We start from the raw sequence: 20,142 nt of genomic DNA, 5'->3' as shown, positions 1-20,142 counted from the left end.
GAAAAATAAGAAACTATTAACACAATAAAAACCCCAGAAAAGGCATCAATGTGCCAAAAGGATAGAAAACCGAACTTGATGAAAACCTTAGCAGGCACCGAGGGTAATATTTGAAAAAAAAAATTGAAAATCTGCCAAGAGTTTCTTTCGAATACCGTCTACCAATTCAATCATACCTTTTTGTATAAAGTCTTTACCTCAACCCCTTCAAATTCTAAAGCGGAATATTTCTAACTTTGGGGATGAGTCTAAAGAATCTAAGAGAAGTTGAGAACATGTCTATATCATCTACTTGGCCCTTTACCTCAATGACTACAAGATGTTCAGGCTTGACCTACTCATGTCTTAACCTTGCTTAACTCAAATAACTTTGCAAATAAAAAATAATTTATTTGTCCTCTTTCAACTGTATTTTACAAATTTAAAAATCCAAAAAAAATCTTAAAACCATCATAGAAATTATATTTTTTACCTATGAGGAAAAATCTTAGACTTGAATTAAAATAACAATTTTTAAACAAAAAGGTAGATATATCTGAAGCCAATAATATCAAAATATTTTATTTTCATTTAGTGCATAATTTTACATTTCTTGTTCAAGTGTGCAAAAATAGGTAAGAAAGATGTAGCAAATAAAGACAAATTACTCCTAGTCGCACAAAAGACATAAAATGGTAAAATAGGTGTCTAAGCCTCAGATCCTCCTCCGACATCATTATCACTCGTTCTTTGATGTTTGATGGGCTCCATGTTTGTTCTATGACAAGAGAATTGTAGAGTTTTCAAAGCAAAAAATCCCAGTTTTCATATTCAAGATTTGATTTTTGGATTTTAAAGCTATAGAGAGTTCTAGTCCATAGTTCACCATCAGACAGGGGAAAATTTTTGCCTAGTTGAACCTAACCTTCACCCAAGTCAAAACTTTGCCTAGAATTCAACTTACCTTCAGCCAAAAAATCATTGGCTTGGCCTTGGGTCACTTTCAGACCATAATAGTTTCATTCAAATCTTCTTAAAAATTCCATTTTGTTTTTGATAAATCTTTCTCACGATCCAATCCTCAGGGAATCTCCTTTTATTTTCAGATCTAATCTGTCAACTTTTGCAAAAAAGAAGAGTCTTTTTATCCTTAATGGAATATAATCTTCATGGCAGCAATCAGATTGTAAGTGAATTCTCCAAAAAAATCACAAATACCTCAAAAGGATTCCTTCATCAATTGTTACTTAGCACGAGCCTAAACTACATGTAACTCCTCGGCATTAACCAAACTGAATACTACTCCTTAACACGAACCTAAATTGTATGTTGCTCCTTAATACGAGCCTATAATGCATTTACATCCTTGGTATAAGCTTAAAATGCATGTTTATCCTCAGTAAGAGTCATGAACTACTCAATTGTTCCTCGACATGAGCCTAAACTACATATTATTCCTCAACATGAGCCTAAACTACATGTTGCTACTCGATAGCTCCTTGAAATGAGCCTAAACTACATGATACTCCTTGGTATAAGACTAAATTGCATACTACTTTTTAGTACGAGCCTAAACTACTTGCAACTCCTCGATATGAGCCTAAACTATATGTTGTTCCTTAGCACAAATCTAAAATTGCATGTCAATCTTCAACATGAGTATAAAATATTCCAAAAAAAAGCCAATTTGTTTTTCAAATTTTAAAAATAAAAAAGATCAACAAAAGAAAATTTGGGAAAAGATTTTAACTGACCTCCATTTTAGCTCATTTGTCACTTCACGATAAAAGCATTAAATCACTCATATTCAAACATACTTAGACTACAAAACTCATTCCCATCTTTAGCAATGGTTCAATCCTTGTCAGACTTCGCATATGGAAAATCATTTTCTTTACATGGTTCAATCCATGTCAGACTTCATGCCCGAGAGACCATTTATTTTACAACGATTCAATCCATATCAAACTCTGTGCTTGGGAATCCGTTTTTAACATATTTCATCCCTATTGTACTCAAAACCTGGGAATATCACATTGTTCTTCATATTTTCAACTACCGTAGTCAGAGAGTGTTACAATATGTTTGACAAACTCTTCAAAGTGAGCTTGCCCACAAACTAAAACAAGTTCCCCTTAGTATTTGGTTTACTAAAACACTAGGGGTATTCCCCAAACCTTTTTTTATTAAAAAAAAATGATTTTTCTTTCCTAGGGAGTATACCCTTGCTTTTAGGGTCAAACCTGACAGCATTTATTTCAAAAAAAAATATTATCCTCAATGAGTGCACCCTATTTTGGGTGAACCTGTAAGCACTCATTTAAAAAGAATTGTGTTATCCCTAGTCGAGCTCTCTAAATTTTTATTGACCCTTTGATCGAATTTTTCCAAAATATCACATACATTTTTCGATCAATGATCATAATAAATTACTACAATTTAGTCTTATTTAATCCCTAGTTGAGTTTCTTAATTTTTTTTAATGATTATTCTTGCAGGTATACTACATTAATCCAGAACAACAAAAAAGGGAGACAAGTAAGTAAGACAGGATATACGAAAAATATCCTCCCTTGTGGGTACACATAAAAAGAAGAAAAAAATTCCAATGGATGAATTTGATAAAAAAAAAAATGTTCAAAAAAACTTAAAAAACAAATGAAGAAAGAAAAGTAATTTCCCTAATGATGGCATTTCTGATCTCATCTGTATTCCAATCTAACAAAGAAGGTTGAAAGTTTCATCTCCTCTTTCTCATCAACCCGATCAACTGCTCTCACTTGGTCCTCTAACATTGGTACCAATTCACTAAAAGCTCTTGCCTCTAAAACTCGTAAAAGAGTTTGAATAAAGAGTCCAACTACCTGCTTGAACTACTGTACAAAAGGAGACTACTTCTTGAATTGTTGGGGCTTACTTGATTCCTTGCGGATACTTTTAGGATTAGGGGTGGCCAATGTCACATCAGATACCACAACCCACAAGCAAGCCAATGACTTTCACCTCCTACAAGTCGTACAAGGCATTTAAGAAAGAAATAGGTATGTAGGGGCACACATCTCATAAAAAAATAAAAATGTCCCAAAAGTCCATTTTAGAACACACAAACAAAGGGATGTCAAAGGACAGAAATACAACATAATCAAAAAGTAAGAAATTCTTGAAGATGAATCCAACATTATCTTGCTCACCAAAGGTGTGGCATTGTGTAAGAACTTGAGGTCCCTTAAAGGAGGTGTGTGTTCAAACCCAAGCTATCTTTTCAAAAGAGCAAGATTTCACATTTTTTGAGTAAATTCTCTTTACTTAAAATCTATTCATAGACATTCAATCATCGAAAAATACCTAAGTTGAACCCAGTCTTGAAAAGTTCTAGAACTTTAAATGCAAAGTCAACTTTTACTGAAGTGAACACAGATTAAATTTTTTTACTTTCAAATCATTTCTTTTATCAAACAGTTTTAAAAGCCCTACATCATGCCACAAAACTTGTTCTTTTGAAACCTTTGAAAGCCATACATCAACCAAAGAAACCTAGAATTTTAGGTATAATTCCTATCAAACCTTGAGTGTGGGAAGACCATCTTTTTTATTTTAATAGATTCAATCTAAGTTCACTAAATTGAAATGCGAACAATCAAGTAAGCTTGACTCGACCAGGAAAATAAAGGAATTCAAGTCTACGTCTTTGTGATTCGATGCACGCAATTCTTATAAAGAGGGGTAGCTATAGACACTCTATTTTTGCTTAGGTTGAACCCGAGAGTATTAAAAATCTTTCGAGAATGAGCTTGACTTAATGGATATTTCAAAAGGGCCTTAAAACCCAACTTTCAAGTAGCCACAAGGCCAAGAGCCATTTTCATGTCTTGAATTCAAGCCTAGCAATAAGTGGCTCATGGCCAAGCCATTTTTTTGGCTTGTCTATACCTCACCTATGGCCAAGGTAATTTTTTTACCATGCCAAGGGTGACCTACAACCAGAAGGATATTTTTCCTAGTATGGTGGTCACCCACGGTCAGGCATAAATTTGTTCAGGCATTCGCTCAGCCAAGGCCAATTCTATTGGGCAGTTAAAGCCTATGTGTGTTCGAATTTTCTTAAGAGAAATTACATTATAAACCCTCTCCTTAATGACTTTTCCCTTAAGAAGTCCCTCATCTTTTACTCTTTTACCCTTTTACCCTTTCTTTACCTCTCCAATAATCCCACTACTTTGGTCTTCTAGTAATTTAGCCAATTCTTCTAACAAGGACTCTTAATCAAGATTAGTCCCCATATGAGTCTAATTACTAACCTATCCCCATCTTATTAGAATCAAATTAAGGTAGTTTAATCTACGTCACCCAAACTTATCATCAATCCTAGAAGATTCAATGAGATTTTACCAACTTCCATGGTTTGTAACAATTTTATCCAACCTACGGATTTTCTTAAAACTTGTGGGCAAAGACTCTCTTAACCCTAGGTTGTTTGACAACTAGCTAGGCTAAATATCTAAAATGTCCAAAATTCTACCACTTAAATACCTGTCATCTAACCTAGTTCTCTAGGATTTGACCCAAAGACAATGTCCTAGGATCCTTTTAACCCTTTCATAGAATTTTCTAGAACTTGTTATCTTTTACAATCATATCCTTTGATCATCATGATTGCTTAGACTCATAGGATTGAAAAAAACAATCAATAACCCTTTGATGAACTGTATTTGGTGTCTTTCATTGAGTTTTTATTGAGAATAATGGGAACTCTAAGATTTAAGACAAGTTTATCCCTAAGGGTTCCCAAAATCCTATAAATTAGAGACCCATCTAAGGCAAATGAAAGAGGAGATCAAGTGTTCCAAAATTATGTCATTTTCTCTCCTTAAAATCCTTTAGCCTACCTAATCTTTATCCAAATCCTTTTTCTAACACCTAAGAAGTTCTAACCTAGAAGAAGAAGATACCAAGGAAGGATGTAATTGTAATTTTCTGATATTTTTCTATGTAATCCACTCTAAATCTTTCCACTTCTCCCTATTCCCTTCTTTATATTCAAGCAAATTTATCTTTAAGTTTTTCTTATTTTTAACAATGTACATCTTAATTTTCTTTAGCTTGAGACTTAAGGGTAGAGAGTAAAACTTCCTAGAGGTAATCTTGCCTTACAAACCCTCAATAAACTCCATAAGAGCATTAGAGTAATTTTTTGTTGTTTATTTTGTTTATTTATTTTCTTTACAGGCTTTAAATTCTTAGGATAAATGTCTTTACTTCCTTTAATTCTTTGCAAATTTAAATTCATAGAATAGAAATTTTCTTTATTTATTTCCTAATGACTTAAGATGTAGAAATTAATCCCTCCTTGAAGGTAATCTTTTTTTTCTAAGTCCATTACATTTATACACCATGTCCACACACATCACAATGCGCTTCTCTAAAATGGTTAAAAGTCAAAAGTGGGGATCTACATAGATATACACTTAACTTTTTAAGTTAACAAAAATAGTCTCAAGGATAACACAACTCATGCATAAAGTCCCTAATCTTTCCAGGTGGTGTCTAACTCATGGACACCTTCTAAAGGCTAAACCAACGAAAAAATGTTTCCAAGTGAGCGCATAACCCTCTAAATGAGCTTTGGGATTTTCACCAAAATCCTAGGTTCTCAAAAAATTCCAACAAACAACATTTTCTGTTTTAGCTTGCTCATTAGTTTAAATCTTTCATTTCTTAAGCTAGACTTTACTAATTTTTCCTTTTAATTCTCTCTATAACTCCTTTTATTTTTTAAAATCCAAAAAAGAGTTTTCTAACTTCATCTATGGTCAATATATTGGTAATCATCTTTGGATGAGAGGGACAAGGTGCCTAACACCTTCATTTTCTTTCAACCGAACCTCCTTACCTTAGTTTTCTAGGTAAACCATTTCCCCTTATCCTTTGGATATTTGAGTCACTACAAGCGAAGAAAAGTAGAATTTAAAACATTTTTATAGTGTCCATTCACACTTTAATTGAATGGTGGCAACTCCTAAACCCATGTAGATGAGCTCGAACTTCCCTAAAGATTTTGAAGCCCACATATCTACAAAGGACGTTGTGTGGCATTGTGAAAATCATTGAAACAAATAATTATCCCCAATCCTGACCCTATATAAGACTATAAATTTTTTTATACTTTATGGAATTGAAAATTGGACGATCATAAGCAACATATTAATAAATTTAGTATAACAAAAGGTATCTAAAGTTACTCACTTGGTATATGAGGTGATCACCACAATACCAGATCACTGTAGAATTCCCCTACTATATGGAAGGGTTGGGAGCCTCAGTAGCTGAGGTAGTAGGACATCTTATCTTTTTATATGGCTAGCTTAATGTTATTTTGCTCAAACTCCTTTCCTTTTAAGTATTGCTAGGCAACGATTTTGCTACATATCACCCAGATACGATTGGATCAGTTATTCCACTTATGGCCTCTTGAAAATGGTTTGATTTGAGGGAATGGAAGATGAATTGCTTATCGTTTGTTCTCTCCTTAGTAGTCAACCCACTTCCATTCATTCTCGTCCACTAGTTCTTTTGAGTCCATGTATTGATACAATTTCTAATACTAGAGCTAAAATATGTGTCGAAATTTAATGTTTCAAGCTGAAGTAAACAAAGGAGTGGAGATGTTGAGATCGATGAATGAAAAAACTAAGTTGTGTTTGGAGGCCAAGATCCCACTTATGGATCACCAAAAAGTGCTTTAGGATTTGAAATGATCGTCCAGGGACATGATTTCAAATCTCAGTTTGACTTCTCATCTCATTCTTGGACGAACCAAGTAGTCACATATTCAACATAGTAGCTACTAGCTAATTGTACCCAGAAGTTGTTTCTTCAACAAATACTCCAAAGCTTCTCTCGATCCAAAAAAAATAAAATAAACACTTCTTATCAAACAGTTAATCTTGCAATTGCAAGTGTTATAGAAATTATTCAACGAGAAGTGGTTTTATAAAAGTAGTTCGATTGGAAGCATCATTGCCCCCAACAAGAAATGTGGCCTAAGAAAAATAGAACAAGAAAAAAATGATAGTAGTTTAGTAAGGGTAATTCAAGCAGACAATTGAGATGGTTTCATCATATGCAACACTGGATATTATAACTCTAATTTGAAATAAGAATGTGCATCAAACAAAAACAAAAAAATGACATGCTCATTGATGAGGTTGATGCTGATATATAGGTACACTCAAAATGATGCAAATGGAGTGAGATTTCCTAGTCACCAAAAACATTTTATGCAATGGACTTCTCATGCATGGTGTCATACGCATGTCGGAGGCCTAAGGGCAGGCAATGTACCTTATTTATTGTGTCCATCTTTTGATCCAATATGATTGGATTCAAGATATTCTCTTCTGAAAAAGCCTCTTCTAGAAGAACTTGATGGGCTATCATATGCTACAAGTCATCCACTCTAAGGTTCAGTGGTGAATAGAAAGCAAAACTTCTTTTAGTGTCTACTTGATTGCAAGTAATTCGTTTTTCAGGACATTGGATTCCTCGGAAAAAAAAAGGAAAAGGAATCCCCTGTATACTTAAAACTCGGTGGAGACAACGACTCAATTGGATTTGAAGTTCAATGGCAACAACTCATTGAGTCAGCTCAGGATAAATTGAGTTAATAATCAACTCAAAAACTCAATCGATGGTTTTTCAGTTATATAATTTTTGTGTAGAGAAAAAATTAATTTCTTAATTTTAAAATATTTTTATTTGACTGATTTGGGTATATTCACAATTAATTGATAATCGGCGTTAAATCTATTTTATACATTTAAAAATATTTAAGCTAATTAACGACATTTTAATCAAAAAGTCATTATTTAAGTAATATTACAGGTGGTTTACTCGAAAATGTCGACGTTTAATATGTATTAGCGGCACTTTTTAACCGCCGTTATATCTATTTTTATACATTTAAAAAATATTCAAGTTAATTAACGGTGTTTGAATCGAAACGTTGTTATTTAAGTAATATTACAAGCGGTTTATTAGAAAATATCGGTGTTTAATATGTATTAGCTGCACTTTCAAACCGCCGTTACATCTATTTTTATGCATTTAAAAAATATTCGACATTTTGATTATAAAACGTCGTTATTTTGGTAGTATTACCGGCGATTTAGTAGAAAATGCCGGTGTTTCACATGTATTAGCAGCACTTTCTAACTGCTGTTATATCTATTTTTATACATTTAAAAAATATTCAAGCTAATTAATGGCGTTTCGATTAAAACGTCGTTATTTGAGTAATATTATCAGCAGTTTAGTAGAAAATGTTGGTATTTCACATGTATTAGTGGCACTGTCTAACCGCCGTTATATCTATTTTTACACATTTAAAAAATATTCAAGCTACTTAATGGCGTTTTGATTAAAACGCCGTTATTTGAGTAATATTACCGGCGGTTTAGTAGAAAATGCCGGTGTTTTCATGTATTAGCGGCACGTTTCAAACCGCCGTCTAATATTTAATAAAATTTAAAAAATATTGACAATAGGATTACCGATGATTTAAGAGTAAACATCGTTATTGGCCTACAACTAACGGCGGATTTTATAAAACGCCGTTAAATCTCTGCCCTTAAAAGTACCCATTTTTGTAGTGCAAGTTATCAACTTAACTAGATAGACATCCAAGTCGAGTCAAGTCTTTGAGGTATAACTGAGAGTCGGCAAGAGTATTGGAAATTTTGATGGTGGGAAATTCATTTTCGCTATAAAAAAAAAATGTTTAACCTAGGAAATTGAATTCCTGCAAAAATACATTTGACAAGAAATTATTTTTGCCTGCTTTGACATTTTCAATCAAACAGACCCTAATTAGAGAATTTATCAATAATAGCTGTAGCATCAAGATGCGAGAATTATATTCTCTCCGTCACAAAGAGATCTCTCCTTGCCTGGGTTCATCGACATGATGAAACCCTCGGACATCCAGCAAGTCGACTCGACTCGATTCAGATGTCTACCAAGTCAACCCAGCAACCTAGTTCAAAAGGGTTTCTAGACCAAGTCAACGTGACTCAACTAGGCAAAGTTTCAAGTAGACACAGACTAGTTTTACAACACGAGTCACAAACGTTTCAAAACTCAGTTTGAGGCCTTCGTCCATGGAATAGACCTAGTCAACTCGTCCAGGGAGATAGAGATAGAGAGAGAGAGAGAACTTTTTAACTCGTTTTACAACCATTTACTCATGTATATAATTATAATTTTTTGATAAAATAATGTTGATTAGAAAATGTTTAATCATAAAGCATATTTATAGATTATATGCAGTTAAATTATTATTTTAATTAAAACATATAACATCACACGAGATTTGACACAGCTGAAATGCCTTGTCTATCCATCTCGTTCATGGGTGAGTCATCTCGGTCTCCAAAGAGATTCAAAACCATGGTCACACACTTGCTTGCAAAAAATCAGACTAGAAAGAGCTGATGAATTTATTACTGGAGATGTAAAGCGGTGGATGTATCTGTTATTTTAACAACAGAAGCATTTTTGGAAACAACATAAGAACCATAAATATGAAATGCTAAAAAAGTAGACAGAAAATTGCATTAATCCTCTCTCCATGAAACTTAAAGAGAGATTTTCTGTTTCTCACATTCAAGAAGCAGACTTGGAGACGTCCTTGAGACCATTTGAGATTTCATCAGCCTTGGCTGCATCATCTATGTAGGCAACAAGCGGACTCTCCCTGGGAACAATGTCATCTTTCAGATAGCTTCCTGTTGTTCTCAGAAAATCTTCGGAACCTTTCTCCACCACCCCTTTCATGATCAAGGTCTTGTGTGTCCCAGATATCAATTCTTCATAATCAGTGTCACCCGTTTCACCAAGAATCACGTACATGTTAGCTACATTCAATCCCCACCGAACGAAAAAGTACCTATTAGTCATCAAAATAGAACACAATGAAAACCAGAGGTGAAGGTAAGAACATAACATGGCTTTCTCTTTTGTTGGTATTCCATTTTCAAATTAAGAACATCCAACGATTGATCCACTTTAATATTGTAGTCACCAAGCAATCAACCAAGTTGGCTAATTGTGCACATTACATAATGAGAAAATCTAACATTAATAATGAGGATGATGATTTAACCTTGGACAATAACATGCTTTTTCCTTTGTTCCAAGGTTGGCGAATGACATACCATATCTCTTAGCTAGCGAATCATGTCGTCATGAAGAGATGCTGTGTAATTTTTGTTTCCTTTCTGTCTGTTTTTCTTTCTTTCTTTCTTTCTTTTTTAAATTTTCGATCAGAAAGAAAAGAAACCTGCTATATCGCATAAATTATTTGATTGACTATCGTTTTACTGAATATACTAGAAGATGGCATGTGCAAACAAACATCTCTGTAGGGCTTATTTGAAGATTACTTGTTGCACGATTAGTAGAAGAGAAAGTTTCATTTGGTGTGTTGGAAATGCATGTCGCCCAAAAAAGAATGGGGTTAGGCATCAAAATTTTGAGATACATGAACAAGGCTTCTTGGGAAGTGGTTGTAGAGATTCGGGTGTGAGAGGCAAAGTTTGTGGAGAAAGGTGATTATGGCTAAGTTTGGTGAAAAGGATCTTGGCTCAGAGAGTCGTAGGGTGCGATGGCTGTATGGTTGTGGTGTTCAGAAAGGAATCCAGTATGTCCTTCCTTTTTTCCAAGGTAACATCTATTTTAGAGTTGGGAGTGGCTCCTTGGTTCACTTTTGGGAAGATGTGTGGTGCGGCCCTACAAGCCTTAAAGACCGGTTCCCTGTTTTGTTCTCTTTATCTTCGAAGAAATGGGGAATTGTGGCTGATTTCTTTGTCCATTCCTTAGGGGGTGAGTTTGGAATTGGTCTTGGGAGATCGCTCAATGACTGGGAAATGGAGGAGATCTCGGCCCTTTTGGGAGCTCTTCAACCAGTGGTTTGCAACATCGAAAGGGAGGATGCTCCTTCTGAAGGCTTGGAAAGAGGGATAGTTTTTTCAGTCTGTTCATTCTATCTTACTCTGTCTAATAATTCCGGCATCTTCCCTTTCAAAGGAGTTTGGGGGACACGAGTTCCTTCTACGATGGCTTTCTTCATTTGGGTGGGAGTGCAAAGGAAGTTGCTCACTTTGGACACCATGATGAATTTCAATTAATTGTTGTTGCTTGTGTAAGTCGGACGGAGAATCTATGTGCAACATCCTTTTTCCCTGCGCAACTGCTTCCAAGATTTGGTTCCACTTCTTAAGTTAGTTTGGGGTCTTGGGTTGTCTCCCGAGGACACTTTGGAATGTCTTTTGATGGCTGGTCTAAATGGGGGGTGGGCTTCAACGCTTTCAAGAAGTTCTTGAGAGCTTTTCTTGTTTCTGTTTGCTTTTGTTGTTTTCTCTTTGGGGTTTTAGGTCTCCTCACCCCGCTCCGGTCAATAAAGTTTCCTTTATTCATAAAAAAATACATACTTGTAATTTTGAAAACTAAACAACGTAAATAAAGTGGGATTGCAATTTTCTTGATTTTTGACCAAAATGACCCTAGTTATATTAAATTTAAATGTTAAGGTGGGGTATTTTTAGAATCCAAATTTTAGGGTCAAACCACTTCTACTCTGGCTTCTCTAAATATGGTAGTAAAGATGTTTGATACCTGAGTGCTTGTGATCGAGATGCAAGGAGAGGGACAACTTGCATTCTTGTTGAGTTCCTGCAATACATCAGATGGCATCGGAGCCCCCGCATTCTGAGTTTCTGTCTCAGCTCATCCACTCTCTTTGCCTATAAGAATCATCCATTATAAAAAAAAAAAATGTAATCCAAGAAAACCAAACAATGCATATAAACCGTTGCTTCTTTTACCTGAGTTGGATCTTTGATCACAAAAGAGACACAATGGGCATTGCTCGATTTCACGTCTTCCTCAATGGGGCTTGAAGAATTCTCAGATTTATCGCCTCTACCCTCATGTATGTTCATCAGTTTCCAAATAGTCCTTTTTAGGCCTTCAACACCCCAACGGTAGTCAATATGGGATCTATAATCAGGGTCTGGACACAGCTTCCCATCATCTTCTGTGTGCGTACCAGGGTAATAAACTTCGCTGCCACTACTACACACCAAAGCATCAAATTCTGTTACCTGGATCTTCCCCGATTTCAAGAACTCCATGGTCTCAAACAATGGCATAGCCGTTGATAGTGCGAATCCTGAGAACCTTGAAGTTTGAGAGTCTGATCGAATGGCCTTAAAAATCTCCTGTATTATCTGCAGCATCTTTGTATCAGGAACTCCATCACTGTTGTAGCAATCAAGAGCTATAACAATCAGCCTCCACCGCTTCCTCAAAATGGGATATTTGTTTCCCACATTTTCAAATTGTTTCTTTCCACCTTCGTCTACTTGGGGATTTTGAGTAGATCTCTTTATCTTACTCAGTATCCGTTTCACTTGGTCTTGAAGCTCGGGGTCACCCTTGGCTGCAGCGACTTTCTCTAATTCGGCAGTGTCATACTCAAGAGAACCATTGAGTGATGATTTCTCCCCGTCAACAGAAAGCCTAAGAGACATGTCTTGCACATCCTTAAGTGAGTCCCCGAGAGACTCTTCTCCGTCTATATCATCCGTTGGAGTGTCAGTCTGCCATTGTGGGTGCCTCATCCTGCAAGCCGCAACCCTTGTTAAGTATGTACGACAATGCTCTGGCCATGAAAAGAGGTGTATATTCTTCCATCCGTTCTTCCTGCATTCATTCCATAAATTCTTCTCTGATACAAGTTTAAGCAATGCACCCGCTATGGCTTCTTGATCGTGCGGGTCCACCAACAACCCATTATTTAATGCCTAAAAATAATTTGAAGGAAAAAAAGAGTGTGAATATGAGAAAATACTGCCTGCAATAGTAAAATTTACTGATTCTCTAAGCTCGAATAGAGGCGGAGGCTCATTATCAGTTTCTCCACTTAGTGTATACCTTTAAGGGTATGTTTGATTACACATGGAAAATAACGTGAAAAATCAAGTTCCATGGAAAATGACATTTTTCAAGTGTTTGATTGCACATAGAAATGGAAATTCATTTTCCACCTCAATCAAAAAGTCCACCAAAACATGGATTTCATTTTCCCACCCGTAATATTTATTGATTCTCTAAGCTCGAATAGAGGCGGAGGCTCATTATCAGTTTCTCCACTTAGTGTATACCTTTAAGAGTATGTTTGATTACACATGGAAAATAACGTGAAAAATCAAGTTCCATGGAAAATGACATTTTTCAAGTGTTTGATTACACATAGAAATGGAAATTCATTTTCCACCTCAATCAAAAAGTCCACAAAAACATGGATTTCATTTTCCCACCCATTTCCATTTCTATGTGCAATAAAACACTTGTGGGAAAATGAAATCTACCTATATTTTTCATCCCCAATTCTTCCACACTCATATCTTCTTCTTCGCTACCACCACACCACCACCATCACACTAACCTCGCCGTCATTGTTGCATTTGCCTTCGCCATCATCACTATCTCCGACCACCTTCTCTCTCTCTCTCTCTCTCTCTCACTCTCCTTCTTCTTCTCCTTCTCCATCCCTCACCTCTGCAACCACCACCACCACATTCTCCCCTCATCTTCCTCACTTACCTCCACTGCCACATCCTCTCCCCCTTCCTCTTCTTCCTCTCCCCCTCTTCTCATCTTCTTTCTCCTCCTCCTCCTTTCCTTCTTCTTTTTCCTCATAATTTTCCCACGATTTTATCCAAGTAAAATCAAATAATAGAATTTGATTTTCCAACCCTACCTATTTTCCACCACAATTTTTTCATGAATTTCAAATTTCATGAAAAGTAACTGTCCATGCAATCAAACATACCCTTACTCTTATGTTCTACTGACATCTTTCAAGAGTCCTTTAGGTCTTTGAATGATCTAGTGTAAAAAATTTCCCGGTGAAGAAAACGTTAGAAATGCCCCTTTAAAATCTCGGCCAGTTTCCTTGAGAACTCAACAAATCAGACTAAATTAATTTTAGAGAGCTTCTATTGCCACACCAACTTTTGCAAACGCCACCCCAAGATGTGTACAATTCTTTGGTGATTTACATATGAATTGGGTGTGGAAATAGAATCTCTCTTAATTTTATTCATTCCATAATACATATGTTCATGCCAAGTCTTGGAGAATACATGATCCATACATGCCAAACTGAGTTGACTTGAGTCTGGATTTTCTATCAATAAAGTTATATACAACTGTAGTAAATAAGATGCATTTTAATTACACGACAAACACATTTTTTTTTATCATCTTACTTTTTATTATATAATTTTCCAAGAAAAAAGAGGTTCACAAGGAATCATCAAGCAACAAGTACCAAATACGCATAAAATAAACCATGCCAACAGTTCAATTCTTGGTGCTTTGTCACGCATCGAAAGAAAAGTATATGCAACTTATACCTGTTGAATGTCAACTGGACCACCATTTTTAGTAGCCACCATTGGAAGGCCGTGGGCTGCCGCCTACATCATTCATACAAAGAGGGGAGAGAGGTAAAATTTTCTAGTGAGACTGAAAGTCTTAAATATCAACGAGCATATAATAATATAACTGAAACTAACCTCAATTAAGGTAAGACCAAAAGGTTCAACCAAAGCCGGGTTTATGAAAACTCCCTGCCATGTTAACAGCCACTTAACTGGTCAACTCATTCGAAACTAAAGAAATAGTCAGAAACCCAATGGACTCGAACAAACCTTTGTTTTTGCTGCAAGGCGGTATATATCAGGAACATCAGATTGCTTGTGATGCTTCGGGTAGGCAACAAGCCCATAAAGATCGTACTTATCAATCAGCTTCAACACTGTCGTAAGCACACTAGCACTACCGGAAGTCATTTCATCTATGTCATCCCTGTTCCCCATTATGAGTGTCTGTATACCAAAAAAATTGATTTTTTTTTGTAAGCATCTATTTATAGGGTCAGGTTTGGCCGTCAACGTTAGGGAGCAAATATTTGTCCTATATGGGTTAAAAGTTTGGGATTGGGCTGATTTTTTGTGAGGATGATCTCTATGGTGAGGAAATCATCCTCACAAAAAATAAGCCCATTCTGAAACTTCTAACCCCATCAAAAGTGTTTTACAAGTTCTGAAACTTCTAACCCCATCAAAAGTGGTTTACAAATTGACCATCCACAATTCTTCAACTTGTAAAACACTTTTGATGGGATTAGAAGTTACAGAAAAAATCAGCCCAACCCAAAATTTCTAACCCATATAGGACAAATTTTGGCTCCCACGTTGGCTACCGAATAGGACCCCTGTTTATATTCTCTTCTCATAGTAAGAAAAACCGAGGGTTAGTTTCTTACAAGATTGGCTAGCTCTCTTAAGGGACGGCATTCCCCGAAGGCTTTCAAAAGTGTGGTGAGGTTCTTTTTTGGATCTGGTCTTGATAATGCCAGGATAATCGGTTTGTGAGGATTCGTGAGGAAGCGCATGACCTGAAGGGACAATTTTAGAATGCCAAGCAAACATTAATGATGATGGGTTTGATGAAAGACATGACTTTTTCATAGAAATAGCTTACTTACTTCAGACCATATGCTTGGAATGGCCCTTGGAGAAGATCCGTCAGCACTTATAACCGCTGTGAGTTCCCCATCTGCTTCGGGCGTGTCTTCTTGAGCCACAACATTGCTGAAGTCCATACCAGGAGGTATAACCTGCAATCATATAGTGAATGTATATCAGCCTACTCAGTATGAGTTGACTCAGCCATGTCAACTGGATTCAGGTAAGTGTCAAGCACACATACCCAAAAATTGATACATGTCATTGTAGTGACAAAGTCAGGATTTGGGAAAATCCAGCAAGGGAAGAATTCGACAAACATAGGCAAAGTCGGGGGAAAATAGTCAAGAAAAATATAAAAAGGTATATTTTATATATTAAAAAAAATTACTAACTTTCATATTAATTACAATACGAAAGTGTATTTTTCAATGCTTTGTGAATAAATCTGGACTAAATCGCCAATTGAAAGAATCATGAATTGATCACAACTTCTTCAAAAAATTGGAGGGTTTTGTCATTAAGTTTATTTCATATTTTGAGAGACATACCTTCAGAATAGTATGTAAAAAGTATTTTTGTTTTTTTTTGTTTTTTAGTTGGGTAATCTGGAGTTGAATCCACGACCTCAAGGTTGCATTTTAATATGTCAACCAACTGAGCTATGGGTCTGTCCAAGCCTGACATACAAAAATTAGCTAGCCAATATAAAAAAGAATGCAACTAGAAGATAAGCTGATACACATTGAAGTCACAGTAAACAATATATAGCTAAAAGATAGTGTGGTTGAACAAATGTAAAAGTCTTGGAAATCGTACTCACCACCATCCTTGGCATGAATCGACCATGGCAGTTGACCCCACGTCTGGCACGAGCCCGCAACACCTTTTCAAGCTTGACATCAAACCCATCATACAAGCCCCATTGCTCTTCAATTTCTTGCTTTGTACTCGTGATGACAAGTTCAGCAGCATCAAGGGACAGCTCTTCTGCTTCAATCCGCCTCCTTATCTTGTACGTTGAGTTGATATCCTCTTTTGATTGGCGTCCCTGTTTAAGAAGCTGTTCCAACTTATTCCTCCCAAGTGAGTGTCCTGTGAGAACCATAGGGACATTCAAAGCACCGGAAAGAAGTGCGGCACTATCCCCAGCATCGGCGTAATGGCCGTGAATCACATATGGCCAAACAGGCTGGCCTCCACCTATCTGTTCACCCAATACTCTAGACATATTGAGAACATGGGCTAGAGCACCATCAACGAACTCTTGAATATGGGGCCATAGTAACTCCTTACGGAGGTATTTATCCCGTGGACCAAAGGGTATCCTTATAATATAAGCCCCACCGCTCTCTCCTACATCATTCCCACCTGCATCTTCAGAGCCAGATGTTAACATCTCTGTAGGCTCTCCGTAACTCCAATCCACCTCTGGCGATGATATCTGGCGAGTGAAGAGGTCCACCCGGTACACCCCGGGCATCATAGCAAGTGCTCGAGAAAGCTCCACCACATATTTGACCTGAAATTTCACCAAAACGGCCTCATTACATGCTAACCAATTCAACAAATTAATAATTTCAACGAAAGATATGTGAATAGAGATATATAGTTACCTGACCACCCGTGTCAGAATCTCGACCAAGCTCCATGTTTTCTCCCCGGACCAAGCCATGTAAACTAGTCAAGAAGATGAGTTAGTATATTTTAGATTAAAGATTCTAGTTAGAATCATCGAGCAATGACACTCAATGACTTGGCGCATTGCGGTTTATAGATGTACCTTATTAGGACAATGTAGAGTTTCTTCCCCTTGTTATCGTCAGACCAGATTTCAAGGTTGGAGAAGTTTCTTTGGAATCTGCTCCTGGGGGTCTCACTCTGTAACATGTCACCCACTACATCTCCCTTCTCCCCCTCAGACAGGTCTTCGGACATATCTTCAGTGGCATCCCTCCGTCCTTGCTCGCGCTCCCACCTCCTGGTCGCCGCCAGGTTTAAATCTTCCCATTCCAACTATTCATTTACACCCCCCCAAAAAAACACCTTTTTTTCAAAATTAGAATCAATTTGTTTTAAGCAAATAAATTAACCTCTTTTTGTATACTTGAATCTCTTTTATTCATCTCATGGACTATTACAACACTAGATATCCAATTTTAAAGAAAAACAACACTGAATTGAAAATACTCATTTAAAATTAGCTAATGATATATATTACAGAAAAAAGAATTACCCATTTACAAAAATAAATTCTTCAATTAATTACCCTTAATTTCTTCCACTGGTTACATACTATACAATCAGTTACCCATTAATTTGAAAAAAAAAAAAAAAAAACAAATTCTAGCATTACTTCCCATTCTATTTCTTCCATTAACTACATATTATACAATCAGTTTCAACTTTGCTTCTTCGTTTCTTGTTACCCATTAAATTTAAAAGAAAAATAAAGCATTTAAAACAAAATTTGATATTATTCCCCATTTTATTCTTCCACTAATTACTTATTGTACAATCCATTTCAACCTTGCTTCATGGATTCTGGTTAAAATACCAATAAAATCTCTAGAAAACAGTCCCCTCAGAAATAAACCCATTAGAAAATTAAGAAAATATGTTTTCTTGGATTCCACCCCCAAAAAATTGTAGAGACAGAATAAAAAAAAATAAAAAAAGTCAATAGGTGGTTACATATTATACAATCAGTTTCAGCTATGTTTCATGGATTCTGTTACCCATTAAATTTAAAAAATAAAAATAAAAAATTACCCATTTTAACAAAATGTCATTATTCCCCATTTTATTTCTTCCATTAGTTACATATTATACAATCAATTTCAGTTTTCCTTCATAGATTCTTGTTAAAATACCAATAAAATCTCTAGAAGTAATTTAAAATAATAATAAAAAAATAGAGTTTTTTTAGAGAACCTGCTTCTTCTTGCGGGCGAGGTGCCAGATGCGCCAGCACATGTTTTCAAGTCTAGTGTTGCGTTCGAGTGTGTTGCGAGTGGCGACAACCTTAATCCAGGTTCGATGGAGATCGGTCTCATCGACTCCTGTCACCACTTCTTCCACAAAGTACTTTGTTGGGTTGAAGTGTCCTCCCACGCCTACTCCATCCCCCCTAAGGTCTGCTGTTGTTGGCTTTTGTTCTTCGATTGCAGATGCTCCACTATCAAGAATCGCTTCTAAATACCCATTGATCCACTCATTTCCAGCCATTTTTAAACTCTTCTTCTTCTTCTTTTAAAAAAAAAAAACTACTATAGAGATTGATTGGTACGTGTGGGTTCAGAAGTTTTGAGATTTTAATAATCTTGCATTAGTTACTTCTTTATATATACATATAGAGAGAGAGAAAGAGAGATAGAATCTTAACTGGGTCCTTGAATAAGAACAGTTAAGACTAAAGGGTGTTTTTAAAGAGGCAACTTGAAACAAAAATTCACAAATGGGTTCCCCAACAAGAACAGTTGAGACTCAATGGTGTTAGTGCAGAGGAAATCTTGTAAGAGAGAGCGAGAGAGAGAGAGTCTCAAATGGGTTCTCTAATAACAACAGTTTAGATTCAATGGTGTTTTTGCAGAGGAGAAGGGGTGTGTGTGTGAGAGAGTGGGAGAGAGAGAGACTCAAATGGGTTTCTCTTCAAGAACACAAATGAGCTTGAATGGTATTTCAGTGAAGGTAACGGAGAGAAAGGGAGAGAGAGGAGAGAGAGAGAGAGAGAAAAGTGCCTATGCTTCGCCTTGTTTTGCTCTATTTCGGTAGAATTGGTAAAAGGTGGTGGTGAATGGCAACGAGAGAGAGAGAGAGAGAGATGATGAATAGCCGCGTGGCAGAGAAATTAAGGGTGGGGTCGATCTTTCACACGTGTCGAATGAATCTGGTGAAGTAAGGACGCTTTTGGCACAGACATGTGACTACTTGATCTACACTGTTTTTAATGATGCCCGATTCCCTATGCGAACTTACCGTCACCTGAAGAAACTTTGAAGCGGACAGCTTGCCCCGAACAATTGCAGAAGAGTCGTGCTGGGTTGACATTTCATTTACTGCGATTTTTACATTTCTGAGGTGTATACGCATATAACTGTTCATGAGTTTCCCTGAGATACGTGTCAAAAGCATCTACGGTTATTTATAGACCTCCATGTCAGAAATGCAAAACTCGCAGTAAATCTAATCTGACCCCAGCATTAGCGAAACGGTTTGATTTTCCTGACCCGTGGTCTTTCATCAATATTCCAGATACACTAGTGGGTGAACCTGAGATGAAAGTTATGTATTAAGCTGATGAACCCAACGGCATGATTCTATTAAATGAGCAAAATGATGGTCACTAGGAGAAAATTCTCGTGCAGTTGGTTCTTCAGTTTCTTATTGGATACTGTACGTTTGATGGACGTGCAGGTTTTGCAATCGTAATATAAATCCTTGGAAAAAAAAAACATATCCAATATTTTTTAGCAGCCTATTGAACCTAAGAGGACAATCCTTACGTCGGTTTAATGACATTTTAAACCAAAACCAACTCCTCTCATACTAGTGGCACCCTTGAAATCTT

General features: G+C 36.4%; 1 protein-coding gene across 1 annotated transcript; it reads right to left on the bottom strand.

The window, feature by feature from the left end:
* Positions 1-9,439: 9,439 nt before the first annotated feature.
* Positions 9,440-19,281, bottom strand: SPS3F (sucrose phosphate synthase 3F). Its single transcript, XM_086427938.1, has 12 exons — positions 18,507-19,281; positions 17,356-17,588; positions 17,189-17,252; positions 16,396-17,094; positions 15,593-15,724; positions 15,371-15,502; positions 14,754-14,930; positions 14,619-14,672; positions 14,457-14,519; positions 11,859-12,839; positions 11,650-11,777; positions 9,440-9,922 (listed from the first exon to the last, which is right to left on the bottom strand). Exons 1-12 carry the CDS (start codon positions 18,798-18,800, stop codon positions 9,640-9,642), a joined length of 3,240 nt encoding a protein of 1,079 aa, XP_086284064.1. The 5' UTR covers positions 18,801-19,281; the 3' UTR covers positions 9,440-9,639.
* Positions 19,282-20,142: the final 861 nt, after the last annotated feature.

The sequence above is a fragment of the Akebia trifoliata genome, chromosome 16 (assembly GCF_017979445.1).
Source record: "Akebia trifoliata isolate Shusen 1 chromosome 16, ASM1797944v1, whole genome shotgun sequence".
Taxonomy (NCBI): Eukaryota; Viridiplantae; Streptophyta; class Magnoliopsida; order Ranunculales; family Lardizabalaceae; genus Akebia; species Akebia trifoliata.
The sequence above is the reverse complement of the archived record's forward strand: the minus strand, read 5'-3'. Positions and strand labels throughout refer to the sequence as shown.